Raw genomic sequence first — 26236 nt, forward strand, 5'->3', positions numbered from 1 at the left:
GCAGTCCGTGAGTTCGAGCCCCGCGTCAGGCTCTGGGCTGATGGCTCAGAGCCTGGAGCCTGTTTCCGATTCTGTGTCTCCCTCTCTCTCTGCCCCTCCCCCGTTCATGCTCTGTCTCTCTTTGTCCCAAAAATAAATAAACGTTGAAAAAAAAATTAAAAAAAAAAAAAGAATTAGGTTCTGCTGTATATAACACACAATCAAAATCACTGTTGCCCAAATGAGGTATATGTTTATTTCTCTCTCACATAACAGAAGTCCAAGGCTGCAATGGCATTTCCATATGTCCTCAGAGGCAGGGGCCGTTATTTTTTTGTTCCACCATGCTATCACCTAGCTTCCATCTTCAGTGTTACCTCATGGTCCATGTTGGCTGCTGGAACTCCAGCCATTGTTTGTAGGATGAGGGCTGCAAAAAGGAAGGCAGAAAAGAGACCCCTCCCTGTTGAATCCACTTGCTTTGAGCAGCCTTCTCCAAAGTCCCATACATACATTTCATTAAGAGACTTGGGAATAGGCTGTGTCCAACTTCAAGGGAAATTAAGGCCAGCTAAAATTCAGGTTTTGATAATAAGGGGGAAAGAAAGAATGAATTCCAGGTTAGTTAGTACTCGCTGACACAAGTGTTTTCATCTTTTGCATTCCATATTCCTGAATATCAAAACATGATGTTGAATTCTAGCAGAACTCCCAAAGATTATTATTTTTGGCAATACAGAGTATTCTTTTGTAATGAAAGGCAGAATTCATAAATATATTTAAATATTTCATTTTAAGACCTTGAGCTTATGGGGGGGGGGGGGGAAGGTGAATTTTTCTGCCAGGAATGTACTCAACTAAGGAGATCTTTTCTCTGGCCATCAGTAGCCAGAGATGAGCAAACCACCACGAAGATACTCAAGGCAAGGGCAAGGACCCGGGGCCAAACAGTACAAATCAGGGTATCAGGTCAAGTTTGGTCAAGCATACCTTGCTATTACAAAATTATCTCAGTTGCAGAAAAAAAGGAAATTTCTATATTGATAACAGTGGTAGGTGGTGTTTGGGAATTTTTCTGTTTTTCTGCTTTAGCAGTCACTTCTTATTGCCATCTCAGTGCCCGCCACCTGAGTCAATGCTAATAACTGTGGGCTGAATGAACACTGGCAATGAATTTGTCTCTGAGAGATTCCCTCTTTTTACTTGCTTTAATATAGAATGACTTGAAATCCATAACTTCAAGTTGCCATAGTATTTCAAAGGAGTCAAGGAGCTGAGTACAAACCTGAAGGTTTAGTTATGGTGCCAGAATTTGGGGTTGATGTCTAGGTTTGGATCTCTACTACAGGGCTTGCTCCAGGGCCCTCACTTCTAATAAAAGCATTAGAAATAAATTAGAAATAAAAGTGGGCACCATAAATAAGAGCAATTCACTGCTTTTGATTCATCTGTTTAATAACCTCTTTCTTTTTTTAGGTAACCATTTATTTAGTGGCTTTATAATTAGGACAGCCAATCAAAAGTGAGTGACCCCATTACTGTTTTTAAAATGGAAATCAATTCCCAAGTAAGGTTAAGTGTGCTTTTATTCTACTTGAGGCCTTAATTAAAAGCATAAATAATACACATAAATCTTATGAATGCTGAACTCTGAAGGAAATGAAACTGAGCCTATTCCAATATATGAAGGAAGAAGTTAAGATCTATGTGAAGCCTCTGTCCAAAAGGCAATTAGCTGTCATTGCTGGCAGGTTACTCAAGCCAGTGAGAATTGTTACCAAATAATGCGTCTCATTGAGGCAAATCATGCCACTGAAAAAGACTTCTACCTGAACTTTTCTTAAAATGCTTTTTGAACAAAAGTGAATCCAAATCTATGATTCTCTCAAATAATTAAAGTATTTAGAAGAATATAATTTACGAAGCATCCTTACTATGTCATCCTGTACATTTGTATTTATTTAAACATTCATTTTTGTCCAAGGTGTTTTCACATCCATGATCTCATTTGGGCTTTACAACTGTAAACATGGTGGTTAGGATAAATGTTGAGTTCAGAGAAGCCAGGTGACTTGCTCAGGCTACACAGCCAAGTATGAGCCATTCCTGAGCTCGCATTGAGACCATGCGTTTGTTTGACAGTCGTGCATACGCTCTGGGCAGGCAGGTGCCGAGGATGCAATCATAGAGACAGTCGCTGCTGCTCTCAGGGAGGAGCTTCAGTGTGTGGACTCGTGAATCAGTCTGCTGGGGTTGGGTCCTGGTTCTGCTACTCACTGTTTGACTTGCACAAATTAATCGCTGTGTGCCTCAGTTTCTCTATCCGTAAAGGGAGAACAAATGAAATATCTACTTCATAGGGTTATGGTGAAAATTAGGTAAATGAATTCTTGCAAAAAGCTTAGGATGGATCTGACCTTGATTAAGTCCTCAGTAAATGTTAGGTCGGATTAGTAGGAGACTCAGACATTAGCTATATAAGCATGCTTATGAGTGTAATGATAGACTTGAGATAAATAGAAAGGAAAGTAACAGTTCTATCAGGGCTTGGGGCTAATAGAAGGTTCCCCAAGAAAATGGCTCTCACTGGAACTCTGAAAGACAAACTGGTGTTAACTATATGGTCATTCCAGACTGAGATTTGGGGTTTTAATTCCTGGATTACATATTCATTTTTAAATATACTGCAACTCTTTTTTTTTTTTTTAAGGTTTTTTATTTTATTTTTTATTTATTTTTGAGACAGAGAGAGACAGAGCATGAACGGGGGAGGGGCAGAGAGAGAGGGAGACACAGAATCGGAAGCAGGCTCCAGGCTCTGAGCCATCAGCCCAGAGCCCGACGCAGGGCTCGAACTCACGGACCGTGAGATCGTGACCTGAGCCGAAGTCGGACGCTTAACCGACTGAGCCACCCAGGCGCCCCTATACTGCAACTCTTAGTACAATTTATTTAAGACCAATTTGTTGATCTAAAGCATATGGAATCAATTATTTTCTATAGTGAAAAGAGCACAAGCCTAAAAGTCAAAAGACCAAAGTTCTAGGTTTAGGTCTGCCATCAACTCACTGTAAGACTGGGAAGGGTCCTTTAGTCTGCTTCTGGGAATAATTTAGAAGTTCAAAAGAATGTTTTACCTCTAAGCCTACTAGGGTCTGGCTGCAATAAACTGTCCATGGTTTCCCCTTTCCATATGTATGCTGTTTTATCATCATAAAATACTCCAGTCGTTATTTCTACTTGTGAAAATCCTACCCATTCTCTGAGATCCATCCCAAATGTCCAGAGTGATGTGGGGGTGGGACAGAGATGATTTTATCTGCCAATCCTCCTACTTTTACAGAGGAGGGGACTTCCACTGCCCTCCCCACCATTAGCTAGTACAAGAAGACTTCTTTGTTTTGAGGTGAAATTCATATAAAATTAACCATTTTTAAGTGAACAATTCAGTGGTATTCAGTACATTCACAATATTATGCAATTACTACCTTTATCTAATTCCAAAATATTTTCATTGCTCAAAAAAACAAAACGAAACAAAACAAAAAACCCTTACCTATCAGGCAGTTACTCCACATCTCTCGCAGCCCCCAACCCCACCACTGGCAACCACCAGTCTTGTGCTTCTGTGGATTAATTTAAGGAAGACTTCCCTCAACTCCCACCATTCCCAACAAAAATATGACCTTATTCTCACCTAAACTTCCATTCCTTTTCTCTGGCGATACGTTAATTATATACAACTTGAGAGTCTCTCACTCCTTCCCCCCCACCCCAATCCTCCCTGATGTCAGACCCTTTTGCATTAAGGGCGGTGTTCATGCCACATTAAAGTGAATTGTGTGTAGTGGATTTACCATCAGATTTCTCAGCCCTTGACTCTGGTGCCACATATTTACCTACTTGCTTAGGAACTTTGGTGTGGGAAACTGTCCCTCTTAATTGACGATCGCCATATTGTTGTCTCCGACCAGGAAACTGTCTTTGTGCACCTGGAGCTGCAGCACATCAGCAACGCACAGACCTGTGAGGGGTGACAGCGCACAGAAGCACATTATTCTCTTCTTCTTGAAAGTTCTACTTAGTGATGCTTATTTCTCGAATCAATTAATACTTAGTCTCCTACCATGGGCCACTGGTCTAGCTAATGCAGATACAATAGTGAACAAGACAGGCAAAATCTTCCCTCTAGTCACGAAGACATAAACAACATGTGATAAACTATCAGGCAGTGACACATATAAAGAAGATAAGGTCCGGTACACAGATTGGTCAGGGGAAGCCCGGAACCTGTGGCAGAGTGAGCCACGGGGCTATCTGGCGGGCAGGCCTTTGTCTTCAACATTCAAATAATGGCCGTAAACAAAGAGGCCTTATTATGATTATTTGTAAAGTTAAAAAAGTACCCTTTTGGTTATAGGAAAAATCAAACTTATATAAACAGTAGAAAGAATGGCATAATGAACCTCCACGTTCCCACTACCCAGCTCAGTGATTATTATCAACTCATGGCCAGTTTTGTTTCCTCTGTACCCATCTCTCCTGAACTTCCTGAAATATCTTGAAGCAAATCTCAGTATCACGTTATTTTCTCTGTCAATATTTCAGCATATATCTCTCAAAGACAATAACTTCCGTTTTTTTAACCTCACTGTCAAAAACAATGAGAGTTTTTAGTATCATCAAATATCCACTCAGTGTTCACATTTGCACCATTAGTTTGTGAACTTCAGCCACCACCACCACAACAAAACATTAGTAACTTCCATTAGCCTGAGAATCATTTCCTTAAGGCACTGGATAAAAATATTAAGTACACACGCACAACATTTTTTTAGGCACAGTCTGTTCAGCTCCAGGTATAGGCCTGAATGTTCTTAGCTTGCAATGACTGCTAAGACAGGGAATGATGGCAATGCATCCTGGTGATTCATGTGCACTTTTTCGCCTAACACTTCAATATTTTTGGCCACCATGTAATAGGAGCTGAACACAAGTACATTACTCAGCTGAAAGCAGCCAGCAAATGAGGAACCGAGTACTATGACACAACGTCCATTTGCCCCACATATTTTCATCGGCTCCATTTGGCCATCAGCTTCCCCAGACGTCTACACATTTCTCCATAACTCAGCCACCACAGCCATCCCTCACACAACCTTCTGTTTAGCTACCTTTACTTGTGTTCTTTTTAAAGATTAAGTACTGTATGTACTATAACATTTTCTGTTAGAATTTAATATCTTTGGAACTTTACCAGATTATTGTTCTTTTGTTGCTGTTGTTAGTGCTCTGGTTACAAAATTGCATAGTTTTTTTTTTTTTTTTTTTTTTTTTTTAGCGGTCTGTCTCCATCCTATTTTTCAGTGTAGCCAAAGACATTAATACATTATGGAAACCATTTAATGGGTGAAATATTGAATTATAAAAAATGAAATAACATTTTTTTTTAATTTGAGAGAGAGAGAAGGTGTGCACAAATGGGGGTGTGTGAGCTGGGGAAAGGGAGAGAGAGAGAAAAAAAAAATCCCAAGTAGGCTCCATGGTCAGGCAGAGCCTGATGTGGGACTTGATCTCACAACCCTGGAATCACGACCTGAGCTGAAATCAAGAGTCAGATGCTCAACCAACTGAGGCACCCAGGCACCCTTCAAATAAATATCCTTAAAAATAATTTACAAATGATATTGATTTGCACTGTTACCCATAGTTTGAGGGAAAACTCAGTAATGAGTCCTGTTTTTATCCTCCACCTCAACCTCCCAGCAAATCATAACAGTTTTAGGAAAGTAGGAACTTAAAACTGTGGCTCATATAATGATGGCTTACAAAAACATTAAATGAACAAAATATGTTCAAAAACATATAGATAACTCTTTTTCATACGAGCTTACAATGAGAGTCTAAAATATGCTATCGCCAAAGTTCTGGATAAACTGTCAATAAAATGATAAACATATTTCAATGAATAAACTGCTCCTTAATTCAGTATATCATACTAGCTGTTTACCTTGATTTGAGATGCCAACACCTTGAATTTCCCAGGTAGGTAGAGAATCAGGTAGCGTCAACTCTATCTGATGCCTAGAAAATAAAATATTTCACAGCTATCACACACAGGTGAGCCTTAGTTAACCTGGAACCAATTTAACATGGTCTATTAATCAGAAATGTTTACAGTTTTCACATATGGGCTCTTGAAGCAAATCACAAGAAAACAAAGTTAAATCAGTGACCATAGGTGGGGAGAAAGTCAAGAAAAGAACAAAGGACAACAAGGGACTCCTACATTCTCAGAATGATTGCCTATACACCAATTAAGTTGAAATATATGAAATTGCTGTGTGGGTCAAGAATGTTTGGTTATAGGCATATACATGTGGTTTGGCATAGATTGAATGTTTGCATTCCCCCCAAAATTCATACATTGAAATATAATCCCCAGTGTGATGGCATTTAGACGTGAGATCTTTGGGAAGTGCTCAGGTCATGAGGGTGGAGCCCTCATGAACTGAATTAGTGTCCTTACAGAAGAGGTCCTGGGGAATTCCCTCATTCCTTCTGTCATGGCTATCCGTGAACCAGAAAGTGGGCTCTCACTGAACATTAAATCTGCCAGTGCCTTGATCTTGGACTTCTCAGCCTCCATAACTATGAGAAATAAATGTCTTGTTTATAAGCCACCCAGTCAGTGGTTTTCTGTTATAGCAGCCCAGATGGATTAAGACATGGTTCAACATACTCCCATATTTTGTTTTCATTGCCCTACTTTTATAAACTGAAAGGGCTGTGATAAGTTATCAAATTTAAATTATATTATTTTCAGTGAACTCTACTTTTAAGAAAAGTAATCAAAAACAATTGAAACAAAAAGGAATTTTCAGAATATCAAAGTCCATTTAGTCTAAACAGTACATTTCCTAAGTGCCTATCATGTGCATGGCACAGTCCTAAGACTAAATACAGGGATAAGTAACAAGCTGTCTGCCTCAAATAACTTATTCTAGAAGAGGAGAGAAATATGTAAACAAATACATGATCACAGAGGTAATAAGGGCTTCAATACAAGCAGTAAGAATGCAGAGAGGTAAGTATTTAATTCTTTGGGGGCCACTTTCTGGTGAACCCAGTGTCTGAGTTGGTTGTCAAATGTGAAATGCCTTTTGTTAGGAGTGGAGGGTTAAGAAAGAGGATTTCCAGGAAAAGGTAAGAAAACTGCACAGACCAAGTACTGCTGGAGCACAGAGGGCACAATAAAGGATAGTGGCAAGGGCTTCTGGGAGATGGGCTGGAGCCATTGGCAAGAGCAGTGGATGAGAGGGTCTTAATCTACATTGATTTTGCCTGATGGGTCATGGAGAAATGGTTTTAGGTGGGGAAATGGCATGATCAGATTTGGATTTTAACATAATCACATGGGTGGCTGTGCTTAGAGAGTGAATCAGAGAAGTGGATAGAGCTGGAATCAGGGAGGGTAAAGGAGGCTGTTGGGCATCAGGCAAGTCATGATAACTGAAGAAAAACTGATCATTTCTCAAACCTTATGGATAATCGGTTATTTACAGCGTGTGTTTATAATACAAGGAAAATATTGCCTTCTCTTATTTGTTATGTAGATAAATAGCATTGGAAATACATACCTAAATGGATGATATACATTGTTGGTGTGTTTGTTACACACCAGAGTCTGTTTAGAAGTACTGAAACAACTACACAGAAGTATAATGCCCAGATATCACCCCAAACTACATGCTCAGTATAAGTTCAAGGTAAGTGAAATGGCATTCGTCTACAAAGATCAGTGCTCAGTTAACCCTGCTACTGAGGGAAAAACCAGCCCAATAGCCAACCAAATTAACCTTGATCAAATGTCAGTGCTATCTTTAATAATCAAAGAAACCCTCTGAAGATTGACAGACCACTTATATATCATATTTGAATAATTTTTAAAATTCCTAAGGAAAAGAATAAAATCTTAGAATACCTTTTAGAGACATGATGTACTTCCCATAACCCGTTTTCTAAAAAATTGCTTCTTTCAAACATTATTGGGTACCTGCTTGATGGCTCTAAATTAAAAATATGAAAACACAGGGTAAACATAACATACAATAGAGTTACATGTTAAAGCATGATGGCTAACTTTAAATTAAATATTTTAATGAATTTGATCAAACATTTAATTTTTGTAATATCAAAATAGGAAAATAAAATCCTCGATTTAAGGTGTCTAATATGCATTACATGCAAAAAGCAAAATACAGAATGGTAACCTCCCATAGGTATAAAACAAAATGTTATACAGAGATACAGCTACAGGTGTAGACATAAATATTTACATAGGCAGAGAAAATTTCTGGAAAGATAAAAAATTTTAAACAATGGCAATGTCTTAGAAAGCAGGTAGTACAGGGGTCAGGAATTTTTACCTTGTACTTCACACTCTTCTATTACAGTATTGTTTTTGTAATGAAAACTAGTGCAAATTTTTAATAAAAGGGTAAAGAAGGATGTGCCAAAGCAAATCAACAAAAGGCAAGAAAGGATATAAAGAAACAATAAGGAAGCATATTCAATAGAAAATATAAGAGAACATGAATAAGTATAAACTCAACAAACTTGAGTGGGCTTAAAACATCTCATTAAAAGTTAGACATTCTCAAAACAGGTTAAGAAAAGAAAACTTATCTAGAAACAGATTTAAAAGCTATACAACAGCACCAAGTGATAGAGAAAAGTTTAAAATAAAGGGATAGAAGACCATATACAGGCCAAATACTGACAAAAGATAAGCTAGTAGTTAAATAATAACTTCTGATAAAACAGAATTCAGAACAATTTAAATGGGGTAAAAAAATATTTTATGTGGATAGAGTTACATTTTGCTAAAAAGAAGAGGTAGGCATAAACTATGTACGTAAGAACACAGCTTTGAAGTACATACAGCAAAAACTGTAAAAAATACAAGGAGACACCTGAATCAATAATTCATATGAAAAATAAATGTAGTTAACTTACAAAGTTAGAAAAAGAACAATAAAACAAAAAAAAGTAGAAGGTAGAGATTAATGGACCATATAAAACAGAAAACAATTATAGACGTAATCAACAAAACTAAAAAATTGTTTCTTTAAAAAGATCAATATAATAGAGAAAGCTCTGGCAAGTTTGAGAAGAAAAGAGGACATGAATTAACATGGAAGGCATTATGCTAAGTAAAATAAGTCAGGCTAAGAAGGACAAATATCATATGATTCCACTCATAAATGAAATCTAAACAAAACAAAAACAAAACAGTAAGCAAACAAAAAGCAGGATCAGACCTATAAACACAGAGAACAAACTGATGGTTGCCAGAGGGAAAGGAAGTAAGGAGTTAGAAAAAAATGGGTGAAGGGGAGAGGGAGGTACAGGCCTCTCCAGACAGGCAATGAATAAGTCATGGGAACACAAGGCAGAGCATAAGGAAAACAGTCAACTGACAGAGCTTTCTTTAATGTTTATTCTTAAATATTTTGTTGATTTTCCTCTAAATTTTATTATTTGGCTTTTTTAAGCCTATAGGTTATATTACTTTCATATATTTTTTAACTAATAAAAATATTTTAATCATATGCATTCATAAGTTTAGAAAGATTTCCCAGCAATATCACTATTATTGAAGATTTAAGATAAGTTTTATATTTTAAAATATTTTTCAGAGCTTACTTGTTTATATACTTTTATAAGTTCATGGAAAGGCACAAAGAAGTTATTAAATCCTTTTTTTAAAAAAAGTTATTTAACAAGGAAAAAAATTGTAAGTATGAGAGGTAATAGATGTTAACTGAACTTACTGTGGTAAACATTTCACAATATATACATAATCCAAATGATTACGTTGTACACCTTAAACTTACACAATGTTATATGCCCATTATATCTCAATAAAATTGGAAAAAAACTAAAAATAAAAAATTTAAAAAATAATTTAAAAGTTACTGACTTTTTAAAGCACCAGATTAAACAAACATTGCAATATTTTTCTTAATTATGATCATGCCTTAACTTGCATGATCTGCACAGTAGGGCAGTTAAGTAGAATTCAGATGAAACCAAGGAAAATAGGTGGAAAAGGTTATTAAAATTAAACAAAATTGTAATAAGTTGTACTCATCAGGATTTTCCACGAAACCATGTGAAATTGAAGTAAAGGAAACTCTTTTCTGTATATACTTACTGGGATTTCTTCTACTTCTAAAATTTCTTATTGGTTATGCTTTATGGCAGAATCAATAATGATATTTTGATTCTTCAAAGTCTCCTATTGTCTTTTTGCAAGATTTTAAGTATCATGTGTGGTCAATGATGTGTGTACAAAGTGAGTATCACAGAATCATTCCGTCAAATATTTCCATTTCACAAACTAGCTCTTAGAGGATAAATAACGACCTGCAAACGCTACACACTGAGTTAGTGAGAAAGCTGGTCAGTGGGACTAGTGGGACTAGTGGTATCCAAACTAGTATTATTGCCACTGACCACTCTGTTTTTTTGAAGCCAAATTGGCAGGAGTTCATACTTCATCTTTCCTACATGAAGCCAAATTTGGAAGTACTTCTTCCAATGGCAGCACAGACACTGCTTGGCACCCTCTTACTGTACTGCACACAAAACAGGAGCGCTTACACATACCATGCCTTCCAATCATTACATGGATGTAAGACGTGTCCTCCCGCAGTTTATTTGCCAGCTCACAACACTGAGAGAAAGCTCTGGAACAACGTGGGCCAAGGGTAATCTTTGCAGCTCTCTGCTCACAGCTCTCCTCGCTTTTAAAGGCTCCGTCATAACAGCACTTCTGGATCAATGGGTGTTTGAACGTGGATGCTGAGATAATACAACTGCTCTTAGTCAAGTACAGATTCAAAGTCTTGGGGCTAGACTTACAGGCTCTGGTTCATCTTCCTCCCTGGTACCCCCGGCTCCACCCCCTCCAGCACCAATGGTCAACCAGCCCCTGCTGGAACAGCTATCAGAATGGGAAGCTGCTTCCTCTCCAGGCAACCTGTTCCATTTCAGAGAGCTCTAATTGCTGAAAAACTCTTCCTGACATCTTCTAAATCAAACTCTCACTCCTATTTCTTTATAGGTACTCATAGAATTAATCCTCTTGTGCAGCAAAAGTCACATAACCACCACTTCCTTGAATATTTGAAGACAGTCATCATGACTACCTAAATCTCATCCTTTCTCCAGTAAACATCCCTGAGGCTTTTTTATTTGGACCATGTTTTCACAGGATATGGTTTCAAAGCCCTTGTACAGTCATTCTCCCCTGGACACGCACTTGGCCAAGAAGGTCAAGCCAGCCAGCACAAAGTCTGAGTGAGTGAATAGAAGAGTAAGAACTTTCACTGAGGTTGCCCTCCTGTTTTCTCAAGAACCTCTGAAAGGGACCTTAGACTTGGTCATGTCTTCTCTGTCATTTAGAAAGGAAGAAATAATAGTACAGATAGGGGAAGAGACTTGTCCCAGTGGGTGTAGCTGCTAAGAGGCAGGGCCGGGGCTGGAGCTAAGAGGCAGCATCATGTAGTGAAAAGGCCACTGGGCCACAGAATAGAAGCTCTGACACTTGTGGCTGCCCCACCTCTTCCAGTCATCTGGACTTTGCAACACAGTTCAGTTTTCAGAAACTCATTTTGCCATCATTAAATGATTATAGTTTCTGCCTAGCCTCGGTCAGAGTGTGGCTTTGGTGAGAAAGAGCTTTAAAAAGAATAAAGCACTGGGGCACCTGGGTGGCTCATTTGGTTAAGTACCTGACTTCAGCTCAGATCATGATCTCGCGGTTCGTGGGTTTGAGCCTTGCATCAGGCTGTGTGCTGACAGCTCGGAGACTGGAGCTTATTTTGGATTCTGTGTCTCCCCCTCTCTGTACCCCTCCCCCTCTCGCTCATTCTCTCTCTCTCTCTCTCTCACTCAAAAATAAATAGGCATCAAAAAATTTAAAGCAATAAAAAATAAAAAGAATAAAGCATTAAACATTAGTTCCTCCTAAGCTAAGTGCTTTACCTGTACGATCTCATTCAGTTCTCCTAAGAGCAGAGCAGAGAGAAATTATCTCCATTTAACTTGGCAAAGATCACTTAGCTGTAAGTAGTAAGCTGAGACCCAAACCTGGTCTCTAATTCTAAAAACATTGTTTTATGTGATGCCTTCTAAATATGCTTTTGTGGCAAATCCCTGCTGGAAATGGAGGGGGGGGGTGCTTTATAATAATATTATTATCATCATTATTCTACTAATAATATTATCGTCATTATTAATGACGTATACTAATGACAATATTATCATTGTTATTATTAAAGCACAATATCTGTAACTCCTTGACATTATTGATAGTATAACTGAAATGTAAGTGCTATATTAAAATCAGTTCTCTCTCTCTGTCTCAAAAATAAATAAATGTTAAAAAAAAATTTAAAAAAAGGGGCGCCTGGGTGGCTCAGTCGGTTGAGCGTCTGACTTCAGCTCAGGTCACGATCTCGCGGTCCGTGAGTTCGAGCCCCGTGTCAGGCTCTGGGCTGATGGCTCAGAGCCTGGAGCCTGCTTCTGATTCTGTGTCTCCCTCTCTCTCTGCCCCTCCCCCGTTCATGCTCTGTCTCTCTCTGTCTCAAAAATAAACAAATGTTAAAAAAAAAAAATTTTAAATCAGTTCTTTCACACGCATCTTCCAAGTGACCTGGACAGGTTCTGAACATCCAAAGGATAGAAGTAGTGCCCAGCAGAGCACAGCAGTCACTAGTGTAGTGGGCTCTGCTGTCAATCTGACCTGTGCCACTCACTATCCCAAGATGTTGGACATGTTACTTATTATTAAATTCTCTGGGCCTTGATGATTTCATCTGGAAAATGGAGGTAATAAGAGTACCTACTGCATGAGATTGGTGTGAGTGTTTAAGGAGAAAATCTGATTATGAGGCATCCACAGTGCCTGGCATGTAGTCAGTCCTCAATTAGCATTAGCTATTATTTCAACCTAAAGTTCATCAGACCTAGCTTTTGTGAGAATGTGGGGGGAAGCTACACATTTAACTGCTGCACCAGCTACTCTGAGAGAGAGAGGAAGATCTATGAGACAATTAGAAAGCAACTCTATCATCACTATAGAGAATGGCTATGGTGGTGACCTATTTCTTTTAAGTTAAGACTCTGCGAAGTAAATGTGTGTTAATTTAACCAGTTTGCTTTACTCCTATAAAGAGCAAAAGCTGGGTGTGCCTACAGATCTTTTCATCTGGTCTACATCAATTAGCTAGAATGAGAAAATGTAGCAGATCCTGGATCACTTCATCATAACCTCTGAAAACAACATGAAACTTTGGAGCACCTAGACTTTCTATCTTCTCTTTTAATTCTCTTCTTGATCTGGGAATTTTCTCCAACAATCCACCTGTTAAAAAACAGAGAGAGAACATACCTCAGAATAAATGCTTCCATCAGATTATCTAAATTACCAGTTCACAGAATGGACTGTGTATATTTTATCAGAGATCTGTTCTATTTCCCACAACAATTCTGATCTGTATACCCGTAAAACAGAGATGTACAAGAGCAGAGTAAGCATATTTTTTGGTAGCACTATTATTATTTGTTCTTTGCTAAAGTATGACCTCAAGAAGCTCAAACATAATAAGACAGAAAGCATCAAATACACACATTTTTAAGGTGTTTGTTCATCTGTTTAAAACACTTAGTGAGTGCCTTTTGTCTCCCAGTTAGGAAACAACAAAAATCAGTAAAATTCTGTCCCTATCCTGGATATCACAAAAATCTAAAGACACGAAATATGGTGGCACAAAAACAGACACTCAGATCAATGGAACAGAATAGAGAGCCCAGAAATGGACCCACAAATGTATGGCCAACGAATCTTTGACAAAGCAGGAAAGAATATCCAATGGAATAAAGACAGTCTATTCAACAAGTAGTGCTGGGAAAACTGGACAGCGACGTGCAGAAGAATGAACCTAGACTACTTTCTTACACCATACACAAAAATAAACTCAAAATGGATGAAAGACCTACATGTAAGGAAGCCATCAAAATCCTCGAGGAGAAAGCAGGCAAAAACCTCTTTGATCTTGGCCGCAGCAACTTTTTACACAACATGTCTCCAGAGGCAAGGGAAACAAAAGCAAAAATGAACTATTGGGACCTCATCAAAATAAAAAGTTTCTGTACAGCAAAGAGAACAATCAGCAAAACTAAAAGGCAACCAACAGAATGGGAGAAGATATTTGCAAACTACATATCAGATAAAGGGTTAGTATCCAAAATCTATAAAGAACTTACAAACTCAACACCCAAAAAACAAATAATCCAGTGAAGAAATGGGCAAAAGACATGAATAGACACTTCTCCAAAGAAGACATCCAGATGGCCAACTGACACATGAAAAAATGCTCCACATCACTCATCATCAGGGAAATACAAATCAAAACCACAATGAGATACCACCTTACACCTGTCAGAATGGCTAACATGAACAACTCAGGCAACAACAGATGTTGGTGAGGATGTGGAGAAAGAAGATCTTTTTTGCATTGTTGGTGGGAATGCAAGCTGGTGCAGCCACTCTGGAAAACACTATGGAGGTTCCTCAAAAAATTAAAAATAGAACTACCCTAGAACCCAGCAATTGCACTACTAGGTATTTATCCAAGGGATACAGGGATGCTGTTTCGAAAGGGCACATGCGCCCCAATGTTTATAGCAGCACTATCAACAATACCCAATGTATGTAAAGAGCCCAAATGTCCATCGATGTATGAATGGATAAAGAAGGTGTGGTATATATACACAATGGAGTATTACTCGGCAATCAAAAAGAATGAAATCTTGCCATTTGCAACTATGTGGATGGAACTAGATGGTATTATGCTAAGCAAAATTAGTCACTCAGAGAAAGACAAACATCATATGACTTCACTCATATGAGGACTTTAAGACACAGAACAGATGAACATAAGGGAAGGGAAGCAGAAATAATATAAAAACAAGGAGGGGGACAAAACATAAGAGACTTAAATATGGAGAACAAACAGAGGGTTACTGGAGGGGTTGTGGGAGGGGGGAAGGGCTAAGTGGGTAAGGGGCATTAAGGAATCTACTCCTGAAATCATTGGTGCACTATATGTTAACTAATTGATATAAATTTAAAAAATAAAATTAAAATTAAAAAAGAAAGACATGAAATTGGGGTTTCATTCTATTAATATTATAAAGTCAGACTGAGTATAAAGGGACTGTTAGGTGCTGAATTCAGTTTTCCTCCACAAATTCATATGTTAAAGTCCTAACCCCCTGTACCTCAAAATATTTGGAGATGAGGTTGTTAAAGAGGTAATTAAAGTTAAATTAGGTCATTGGGTGGGCCTTAATCCAATATGGGGTGGGTCCTTATAAGAAGAGATTAGAACACAGATACACAGAGAAGAAAGACTGTGTGAGGACTCAGGGAGAAAGTGGCCATCTGTAAGCCAAGGAGAGAAGGCTTAGAAGAAATCTATCTTACTGACACCTTGACCTTGAACTTCTAGTCTCTAAAAACTGTGGGGAAACAGTTTCTGTTGTTTAACCCACCCGGTCTGTACTACTTTGTTTTGGCAACCCTAGCAAATTAGCACAGGGGGAGAGGTCATTCTCCAAGGCCAGCTTGGGAGTGGGGTTGGAAGAAAAGGTGAAGCTTGAGCTTTTATGGCAAATGATAGGAGAAAGGCATGCCAGGAAGTGGTTTGACAGAACAAGACCCCCTCTAAGGTGCTCCCCAAGAAGACAAGTGAGGTCTGATCACAGGGCCCTAAAGCAATGCAAGAAAGGAAAAGATCCAGAAGCAGTTTAATCTGACCTAAGACAGACTCTCTTCCTTAGAGGGACATGGATGCTGGTGGGGGGGGGGGGGTTCATGCAGAGTGCTGACAAGCTTATCAGAAATGTGTTGTGGGAGTAAAGGATGGAAAAAGATATCCCATGCAAATGGTAATCAAAAGAGAGCAAGGGCAGCTATACTTAGACAAAATAGACTTTAAGTCAAAATTGTCACAAGAGACAAAGAAGGATATTATATAACGATAAATAAAGTCAATCTACAGGAATATATAATAACTAAAGATGCATCTAACATCAGAACACCTAAATATATAAAGCAAATATTGACAGAACTGAAGGGAGAAGTAGGCAGCAATATAGTAATAGGAGGAGACTTCAGTATCACACTTTCAATAATGGGTAGAACATCCAGACAATAAATCAATAAGGAAACAGAGGACTTAAACAACACTATAGACTAAATAGACCTAACAAACATATACAGAGCATTCTAACCAACAACAGCAGAATATATATTAATCTCAAAGGCACACAATCCTTCTCCAGAATAGATCATATGTTAGGTCACAAAATAAGTTTTAACAAATTTAAGAAGACTGAAATTATACCAAGTATCTTTTATGACCACAATGGAATGAAACTAGAAATCAACAACAGAAGGAAAACTGGAAAATTCACAAGTATGTGCAAATTAAACAGCATACTCTTGAACAACCATTAGGTCAAAGAAGAAATCAAAAAGGAAGTTAGATAATACTTCAAGAAATAAAAACAAAAATTCAACATGCCAAAACTTATAGGATGCAGCAAAAGCAGTACTAAGAGGGAAGTTCATAGCAATAAATGCCTAATTTAAGAAAGAAGACAGATCTCAAATAAACAACCTAATGTTACACCTCAAAGAACTAGAAAAAGACCAAACCAAATCCAAAGTCAGTAAAAAAAAAAAAAAAAAGAAAAAGAAAAAAAAAAAAGAAAATAACAAAGGTTACAGCAGAAATAAATGAAATATTAAAAAAAAAATCAATGAAACTAAGACTTGGTATTTTGAAAAGATAAACAAAATTGACAAACCTTTAGCTAGCCTAACTAAGAAAAAAAGAAGACCCAGATAAGTAAAATCAGAAATGAAAAAGGAGACATTACAACTGATGCCACAGAAATAAAAAGGATCATAAGAGACTACTATGAACAGTTACACGCTAACAAACTGGATAACTCAGAAGAAATTAAATGGATAAATTCCTAGAAACATAAAACCTACCAAGATTAAATCATGAATAAACAGAAGGACGAAAAAACCCTATAACTAGTACAAATTTTGGGTCAATAATCAAAAACCTCCCTGAAACCGAAAGTCCAGACCAGATGGCTTTACTGGTAAATTCTACCAAACATGTAAAGATAAATTAATTCTAATCCTTCTCAAACTCTTCTCAAAATTAAATAGGAAGGACACTTCCAAACTCATTTAATGAGGCCGAAATTACCATGATACCGAAGACAAAGACACCAACAAGAAAATAAAATTTCTTGATGAATATAAGTACAAAAATCCTCAACAAAATACTAGCAAATAGAATCCAACAGCATAGGAAAAGGCTCAAACACCATGACTAAGTGTGGTTCAACATATGAAAATCAATTAATGTGATACACAGTGATGCACCACATTAACAAATAAAGAAATAAAAGCTACACAATTGTCTCAATAGATACAGAAAAAGCATTTGACAAAATTCATCATTCTTTCATGATAAAAAAGTCTCAACAAACTGGGAATAGAAGGAAAGTACCTGAACATAATAAGGGCCATATATAAAAAGCCCACAGGTAACATCATACTAACATCATACTCAGTGGTAAAAAACTGAAAAGGGGGCGCCTGGGTGGCTCAGTTGGTTGAGTGTCTGACTTTGGCTCAGGTCATGATCTCACAGCTCGTGACTTCGAGCCCCTTGTCGGGCTCTGTGCCGACAGCTCAGAGCCTGGAGCCTGCTTTGGATTCTGTGTTTCCTTCTCTCTCTGCCCCTAACCCACTCATGTTCTGTCTCTGTCTCTCTCGAAAACAAATAAACATTAAAAAAAAAAAAAAGAAAAAACTTAAAAGCATATCCTTTAAGATCAGGAACAAGATAGTGATTCCTACTCTCCATCATTTCGATTTAACATACTGCTGGAAGTTCTAGCCAGAGTGATTAGGCAAGAAAAAAAAAGGCATTGAAACCATAAAGGAAGAAGTAAAATTGTCCTTGTTTGCAGATAAAATGGTTATATATATAGAAAAAAAACTGCATAAAAAACTATTACACTACTAAACTTATTCAGTAAAGTTGCAGGATAAAAAAAATCTACATAATCAGTGGTGTTTCTATACAGTAACAATGAACTATCCAAAGATGAAATTATGAAAACAATTTAATTTACAATAGTACCTCTCCAAAAAAACCTTAAGAATAAACCTAGTTAAGGAGGTGAAATATGTGCTTGCTGAAAGCTACAAACACTGATGAAAGAAATGAAAGAAGACACAAACAAGTGGAAAGACATCCCATGTTCACAGACAAGAAGACTTAATATTGTTAAAATGTTTGTACTACCAAAAATGATCTACAGATTAGATGCAATCTATCAAAATCCCAATGGCATTTTTTTTATAGAAACAGAAAAAGCAATTCTATAATTCACATGGAAGCACAAAAGACCATGAACAGCCAAATCAATCCTGAGAAAGGAGAATAAAGCTGGAGGTATCACATTTTCTGATTTCAAGCGATATTACAAAGCTACAGTAATCAAACAGTATGATCCCAATATAAAGACAGACATGCAGACCAATGGAACAGAATAGAGAGCCCAAAACCAAATTCATGCATATATGGTCAACTGATGTTCAATAAGAGTGCCAAGAGTACACAATGGAGAAAGAAGTTCTCTAACAAATGGTGTTGGGGAAATAGGATGTCCACATGCAAAAAAATAAAATTGGGCCCTTGTTTGATACCATACACAAAAATCAACTCAAAATGAATACAGATGTAAATGTAGGATTTACAACCCCAAAATTCCTAGAAGAAAACATACGGGAAAAGCTTCATGACATTGGTTATAACAATGATTTCATGGATATGATATCAAAAGCACAGCAACACCATTTGCAATGACATGCAAGGAGCTAGAGTGTATTATGCTAACCGAAATAAGTCAGAGGAAGACAAATACCATATGACTTCACTCATATGTGGAATTTAAGAAACAAAATAGATGAACATTTGGGAGGGGGGCAAGAAAGAGAGAGAGGGAAACAAACCATAACAGGCTTTTAACAATAGAGAACAAACTGAGGGTTGATGGAGGGAGGTGGGTGGAAGATGGGCTAGATGGGTGATGGGTATTGAGGGCACTTGTTATGATGAAGACTGGGTGTTGTATGTAAGTGATGAATCACTGGATTCTACTGCTGAAACCAGTATTGCACTGTATGTTAACTAGAATTTAAATAAAAATTTGAAGAAAAAAAATATTTCTGAGGAGCTACAAAATAAAAATAAAACAACAAAAGAACAGCAACAGAAACGATAAACAGGTAGAATCTCATCAAACTAAAAAGCACAGCAAAGGAAGCAACTAACAGAGTGAACAGGCAACCTAGGAAAGGGAAGAAAATATTTGCAAACTATATATGTGATAAAAGGTTAATCTCCAAAATACATAAAGAACTCCTACAACTCAATAGCAAAAAAACCTAATAACCCAATTGAAAAGTGGGTTAAGGACTCCGAAAGACATTTCTCCAAAGAAGATATACAAATGGCCAACAGGTATATGAAAAAGTACTCAATGTTACTAATCAGAGAAATGCAAATCAAAACCACAATGAGAAATCACATCTGTCAAACTGGGTATGATGAAAAAAAAAAGATAAATGTTGGCAAGAATGTGGAGAAACTTGAACCCTTACACACTGTTGGTGGGAATGCAAAGTAAGGCAGTGAAAAACAGTATAGAAGTTCTTCAAAAAATAAAAATAGAACTACCATATGATCCAGCAATCCCACTTCTAGATACTTATTATCTAAGAAGAACTGAAATCAGGATCTCAAAGAGATACTAGCACTCCTGTGTTCATTGTAACACCCATTCACAAAAGCCAAGGTATAGAAACAACTTACATGTCCATTAACAGAGGAATGAATAAAGAGTATGTATGTATAGTATTCCATTGTGTGTATGTATGTTACACACACATTATATACATATACACACACACAACATATATGTGTGCATATGTATACATGTAATACTATTTAGCCTTAAAAGAGAAGAAAATTCTGCAATATGCACTAACATGGATGAACCTTGAAGATATTAAGCTAAATGAAATAAGCCAGTCACAGAAAGGCAACCAGCATGGTTCCACTTATATGAGCTATCTAAAATAGCCAAGTTCATAGAATCAAAGAGTGGAATGGTGGTTGCCAAGCGCTGGAGGAGGAGACAATAGGGAGTCACTAATCAAAAGGAATAAAGTTTCAGTTAAGCAAGACAAATAAGCTCTAGAGATCTGCTGTACAACACTGTACCTATAGTCAACAATAATGTATTTAACACCTCACTTAATTTGTTAGTAGGGTAGATCTCATGTTCGGAGTTTTACCACAATAATATAATTTTTTTTTTTTTTTTAGTTAAAAAAATTACGCAGTGGAACAGGGAGGATTTGGAGGGAAAATTAGTATGGGTCCAGGAAAAGAGGTGTATTTTCATAACAAGAATATTCAGGTTAGTTGGTTGAAAACAATTCATTACCATCTTGTTGGGAGTCATCTCCATTTGCATTGGTGAGGACAGTGAGTCCTGCTAAGTCAAACACTTCAGCATTATTCCTGCCACCACTTCCTCCACAGTCCTGGCCAGTTTTATCAAAAGATTGCAGTATCTGTTGAGAAAGGAAATCATTCCCCACCCCCAAGAAAAACAGTTAGTGGCCATTATGAGGAATTCTTGAATTGGGGATAATGTTAGTTACAAGTCTCTCACTTATTAAATGTTAAAATCTAGTTCCCTGGTTTTCCCAAACCCTACTGCATTTCACTGGGTTTCACTTCTTGAATATATACTATCAAAATTCATTCAGTATAACTTTGATATGGAAGTTCTTAGGAAACAGCTTACATTCTCCCTTCTTAGAGCTTTGTACAGTACATTGAATTAATAAAATATCCTTTGCACAAATGTATGAGTGAATGAATGAATAAACAAAACATTCAGTACCTCTCATGGTCCTTTTCCAGCTCTAAATTTTGAGGGGGATCAGACCCCATGTTTTGCTGCTCTACCCAACATAGGGCAGAGCATTAAAATCGGTTGGGGATACCCAACGAATTATTTTTGATGACGAGGGTTGGCTCCTCTGAAGAGTTTGTGACCATGACCCGAGTGGCTCCTGAGAGTGGCTGGGGAAGCGGCAGGAGCAGACAAAACAACTGTTCATGGCCGCAGTGTTCATGTGTAGCCACAAAGTCTCCCCCCACCCCCTGTTTTTCTGCTCCCCTCTCCATACCTCTTCATTGACTTTAATATATTCAACTCACCAAACCCCAGCATTTTTATTCATATCCCTGCCCTGGAGTAAGAAATTTAATTTTATAGATTTGCTTAAAAGGTATCCACACACATGTGCTGCTCTCTGAGAGTCAATAATGTTATTTTTAAAAAATGGTTTAGTAAACAAGATGATGTCATCAGTCTCTGAAAGGAAGCTAGTTTGGAATTGATTGCATCTGAAGGTTTCTGAATGTGGATCTAATTACATTTTAGTTTATTCCCAGAGAAAACTGCATTTTAGCATTTAACTGAAGATATTCCCAAATAAAGTGTGTTCATATAAAACAAAATAAATTGGAGAGTAAATTAACTGGATAATTATCCTTTATATGTCTAAAAGAATAACCAAAATGGGTAACTCAGATCAAACAAGTTCACTCGATTATATCCTGTGCTGGGATTCTACTCAGGTCACAAGAAACCTAATCTGTGACTTAGTTTTCCTCATTCATAACACAGGAACTCCACTAATAAGGACTCAATACATTTTAAATATCTTTATTGTTGGTTTTTATCTCATAGGATTGTTGTAAATATTCAATGGTATAATAAATTAAAAGGTCTTACAATAATACTCAGCATATAGTGTTCAATGAATGTTAGCTGCTGGTATTACTATCCTTAAATTTAGCTGAGAAGATAGACATTGGTGCAACCATATTTTTTTTCCTTTATTTTTCTCCCATGAGTGACCCACAGAACAACGAGAGAACCATGGTGGCCACCTGGCCCCGAGCCATGTAATAACATGTAACGACATGTAACAACAGGAATGACAGCATTTATTCTACTTAACTCTTTCCATGTTATTTTTGCTTCTTTCTTGGATGCTATTTATAGCACGGCTCACTGATGATAACGCTACCCACGATTCTGACTGAGTTTCCATAGTGAGAGATACAGTTTCGCCTGGAGAATATATATCTTTATTTGGAGACAGATAGATCTAAAATGAATTGAAAAAAAAAAAAAAGTATCTCAAGGTGAAATTAAACAGTTACTCAGGATGACCTCAGGCTAGGGAGAGTATCTGTGGCTCACCTGAAGCTGGTTGCTACATTTTTCTTCAATATTTAGACAGACTGAGTCAGATACTAATTCTGTTATCTGCTGTCCTGTGACAATGTAATATACCAGGAGACGGGCTGTAGGAACCATGTGCTGAGTCACAGAAAGGTTTAAAAGCTGGTAAGATGAACCTGGGAGTTTCTTCTCTGTGCCAAAGTGTATGATTTTGCCCTTAGATGAAATCTAAAAATACATAACAACAAACATCTATCAAAGTGGGCTTAAAGTTGGACTAGTAATTAGGCAGTGATTAAAAAAAAAAAAAAGAATTACTATCCCTTGGGCATCTACTATGCATTAGGTATATATAGATGGACATATTTAATCCTCACAATTGTATGTTGTAATTTTATTTATTAGCCCATTTAGAAGTTGTAGAAATTGAAGCTCAGAGATGTAAACTGCCCCATTATCTTAAAAGGTTCCTCTCTCAGAATTGATAAGGTTATTGCTTACTCCAACAAATGGCTTAGTAAACAAGATGATGTCATCAGTCACTGAAAATAAAATAGGTTGGAACTATTTGCTTCTAAAGGTTTGTTTTTGAACATGGATTTATCCAGGAAGTGAACTCTGATCTTCCTGACTCAATGTCATGTAAAAGATCCATGTCTTTTTCAATATATCATGCTGCCATCCTTGCTAGTTTGTATTTTAAACAGCAGTGAGCAATGCCTGGAATCACTATATCTGTTCTTGAGCACAGGACTTAAATTCTTCCCTTTGTAAATAGGGCATGTTCTTAAGGAATGTTAGCAAGGCCTAGCAATCTAAAACGTGGTAATGCTCTGGTTGGTCATGAAACATTGCTGAGGTCACTGACTAGTCTGGGGACTGAATGAAGGCTGTGATCAACCCTTGGCATCATGCTGTGCAGAGAATATCAGTCCAAGATTCAGAAGACCTTGAACAAAATCCTAAACATACCACTAAAAACTTGTGCATATGGCAGGTCATTTGACCTCTCCAATTGGTTCCATTGTTCACCGAGCTCAAAGAAGTGTTGTGAGCTCTGTTATGAGGATGTTTGTGAACGTACTTTACAGATTATAAAGTGCTATGTAAGTTCATCCATTCATTCACTAAATATCAATTGAGTACTACTTTGTGTCACGTAAGAAATCATTTAAAGGATTATTTGCATAAGTAAAGAAAATGTTGCAAGCAGGGGTCTAGGTGAATGTAAGATATTATTGAGCTTACCAAGTAATTATAGTGTGTAATCTTGTCAACATATGGACTTTTAGGGGTAATAGTTATGCTCAGATGTTCTCCCACAAGCAAACTCTTGTGACTGTCTGTCCAGCTAAGGGAAAGGAAACTTTGGCTATGTGATGAGTAGGCCACAGCTTGATAGTCATTGCTGGCCTGATATTCTTCTGGAATGTCTGGATCATCAGTTCTGACCTAAAAAGACAGTGTCAAAAAAAGTACAACACTGAGGCTTAACGTGATGATGATGATGAAGATGGTAAATGTTAACACTTTTCTAGTACCCATTTACTGCCAGGTCTGGCTTTTAGCGCTTGACATGTGTGAATGTATCCATATACCTTATACATCTCTCAAGTTTCACAACATCTTATGAAAAGGCAAATTAGTATTCTACTGCCTTAACATCATGGTAAGCCACATTATCAAGAGATTACAGAAAAGGATGTTAATTTTAAAAATAATAAAGTTAACTATGAAAATCTAGGCTATTGTAGAAGAGTGCAGTGAAGTCAAAGAAAAGATCTTAGATCTAAAGTTGGCTCTCTTTCTTAAATGACATGCCAGCTTAGTGACTCATTTCCTTCTGCCACAGGTTGGCAGGAACTAGGAATTTGGAGAGGGGGAAAATATGGGAAGGGATGTAGCAATAATTCTTTTTATAAAATTTTTTAATATTTATTTTTGAGAGAGAGAGAGAGAGAGAGAGAGCAAGTGAGTTGGGGAGGGGCAGAGAGAGAAGGAGACACAGAATCTGAAGCAGGCTCCAGGCTCTGAGTTGTCATCACAGAGCCGGACATGGGGCCCGAACCCATGAGCCGTGAGATCAATAATTCTTAAAAGCTAATAGAGATATTGGTTGTGAATGGAAATGGTGGTAAATAATCTCAATTCTTAGGAGAGTAAACAAGATCTGTTCTTGAGGGTAAAGTTCAGGGTCACAGGGCACTCTTATAAATATATGTGCCATGCTGTGCCAGTTCTTGAACAAGAGATTACAACCACTTATGTTTTCCATGAAGCTGAAGAATTAGATGTCATTTGCTGGGGAAGGTAATTTGATAACAAGTGTAAAGGAAAAATGGTTCATGCTATTAGAGGAAAGGGAGACTATAACATTTGGCCCTTGTTTAGGTTTGGAAATAGATATACATTCAGCCAATCAATGTTTAGTGGTCCCTAACATGTGTCAGGAACTATGCTAGTTGTTGGGGACACAACGGTGAACAATATAGACATAGCTCTTGCCCTTAAGAAATTTGAAAACTTGAGGCATTCAGAGAGTAAAGGATACCTACCCTGATTAGCACAGGGTACTTAGAGAAGGCTTCTTGCAGGACACGATTTAAAAGCTGACCCCCAAATAAGTAGGAGCAAGGGAATCAGAGAAATGGGGTTGGAGAGTCCAGGTAGGGTTACAAAGGGCTTGTGGCAACAGAGCACTGGGTGTTAGGGGGCTGCAAACTTTCCAGTGAAGCTGGAGTTTGAGGAGCCATAGGAACAGTGGCAAGCAATGAGTTTGGAGAAGGCAGCAAGGATGAGGTCAATTGAGGTCCTATTTGTGTCTCAGAAAGATCACTCCACCCCCTTTGCCTCAGTAAGGAGAGTGGGAGGAGAGCGAGGAACTGGTTTGCTGTGGGGCCATTCTCTGAACAGGGCACTGGGAGGAGGTCTAGGTTTGAGATTGGTAGTGGTCCTCAGTTTTAGACAAAGCAATGTTTAGCTTCTTTGAAATATCCAAGAAAAAAAATATGGTGAAAATGGTGTCTGTAGGAATCTTGTAGGATGAGTCTTCAGCACAAGGTATGAGAGCAGATGGAACGACAGAGGAAATATGTCAAATAAAAAATGTGTCACATAAGAAGAAAGGAAGGTTTGGATAGAACCCTAAGGATCACTTCCACTTAGAGGGCAAACTAAGGATTATTAGTCCAAAATGGAGGCTATAAAGAAGGAAGCAAAGAAGAAAAATAAGAAAGAAGAAAATGTGGCATCACAGAGGCCATAACATTGTTTAAAGAAAAAGACAATTGTCAATCACACCAAATGTCTTAGAGATGGAAGAAAGACAAGAACTAAAAACTATCCAGTGGTCATAGCAAATGGCTGATGGATATCTTTGGTGAGAGCAGTTTCAATGATATGGTGGGGGCAGAAGCCAGATCTCAGCAGCCTGAGGAGGTATGGAACGGGGAGAAGAATGTAGGTTGTTCTTTAGCAGAATTAGCATGGGAACTGAGGGAGAGATGATAGCTGGAAATACTGGACAAGAGAAGACTGTATTCTTGTATCCTCCTGGCAATTCTTTTTCTAAATTTTCTAGATTTTAGTAGTATTTTGTTTAGCATAAGAAAAAATTATTTCCTAATTACAAAATTGACAGATTCACACCCTTTATGGAATGTTCAGTACACTACATGTTATTGCCTGTGCCTATAAGTCAAATGTCTGAGTTGTTCACTAGATTTATGCATAAAATCTCACGTATCTTTCCTGT

At 37.6% G+C, this 26236-nt stretch overlaps 1 protein-coding gene across 6 annotated transcripts in view; it reads right to left on the minus strand.

Moving 5' to 3' along the window:
* Positions 1-206: 206 nt before the first annotated feature.
* Positions 207-26236, minus strand: part of LOC102963519 (complement C5) — a 56642-nt gene continuing 30612 nt past the window's right edge. For 5 of the 6 annotated variants that reach the window (XM_042963770.1, XM_042963769.1, XM_042963768.1 and 2 more), the window contains 10 exons: positions 23731-23934; positions 22501-22710; positions 22256-22405; positions 20662-20791; positions 13352-13414; positions 10654-10848; positions 7964-8048; positions 5990-6063; positions 3883-4003; positions 207-409 (listed from right to left, as the gene is read on the minus strand). In XM_042963770.1, coding sequence (XP_042819704.1) covers positions 3918-4003; positions 5990-6063; positions 7964-8048; positions 10654-10848; positions 13352-13414; positions 20662-20791; positions 22256-22405; positions 22501-22710; positions 23731-23934 — 1197 coding nt within the window. In that variant the 3' untranslated portion in view covers positions 207-409; positions 3883-3917. Of the gene's footprint in view, positions 410-3878; positions 4004-5989; positions 6064-7963; positions 8049-10653; positions 10849-13351; positions 13415-20661; positions 20792-22255; positions 22406-22500; positions 22711-23730; positions 23935-26236 lie in introns of all 6 variants that reach the window. The other variant, XM_042963767.1, reaches the window with a different exon arrangement.

Source organism: Panthera tigris, chromosome D4 (genome assembly GCF_018350195.1).
Source record: "Panthera tigris isolate Pti1 chromosome D4, P.tigris_Pti1_mat1.1, whole genome shotgun sequence".
Classification (NCBI taxonomy): domain Eukaryota; kingdom Metazoa; phylum Chordata; class Mammalia; order Carnivora; family Felidae; genus Panthera; species Panthera tigris.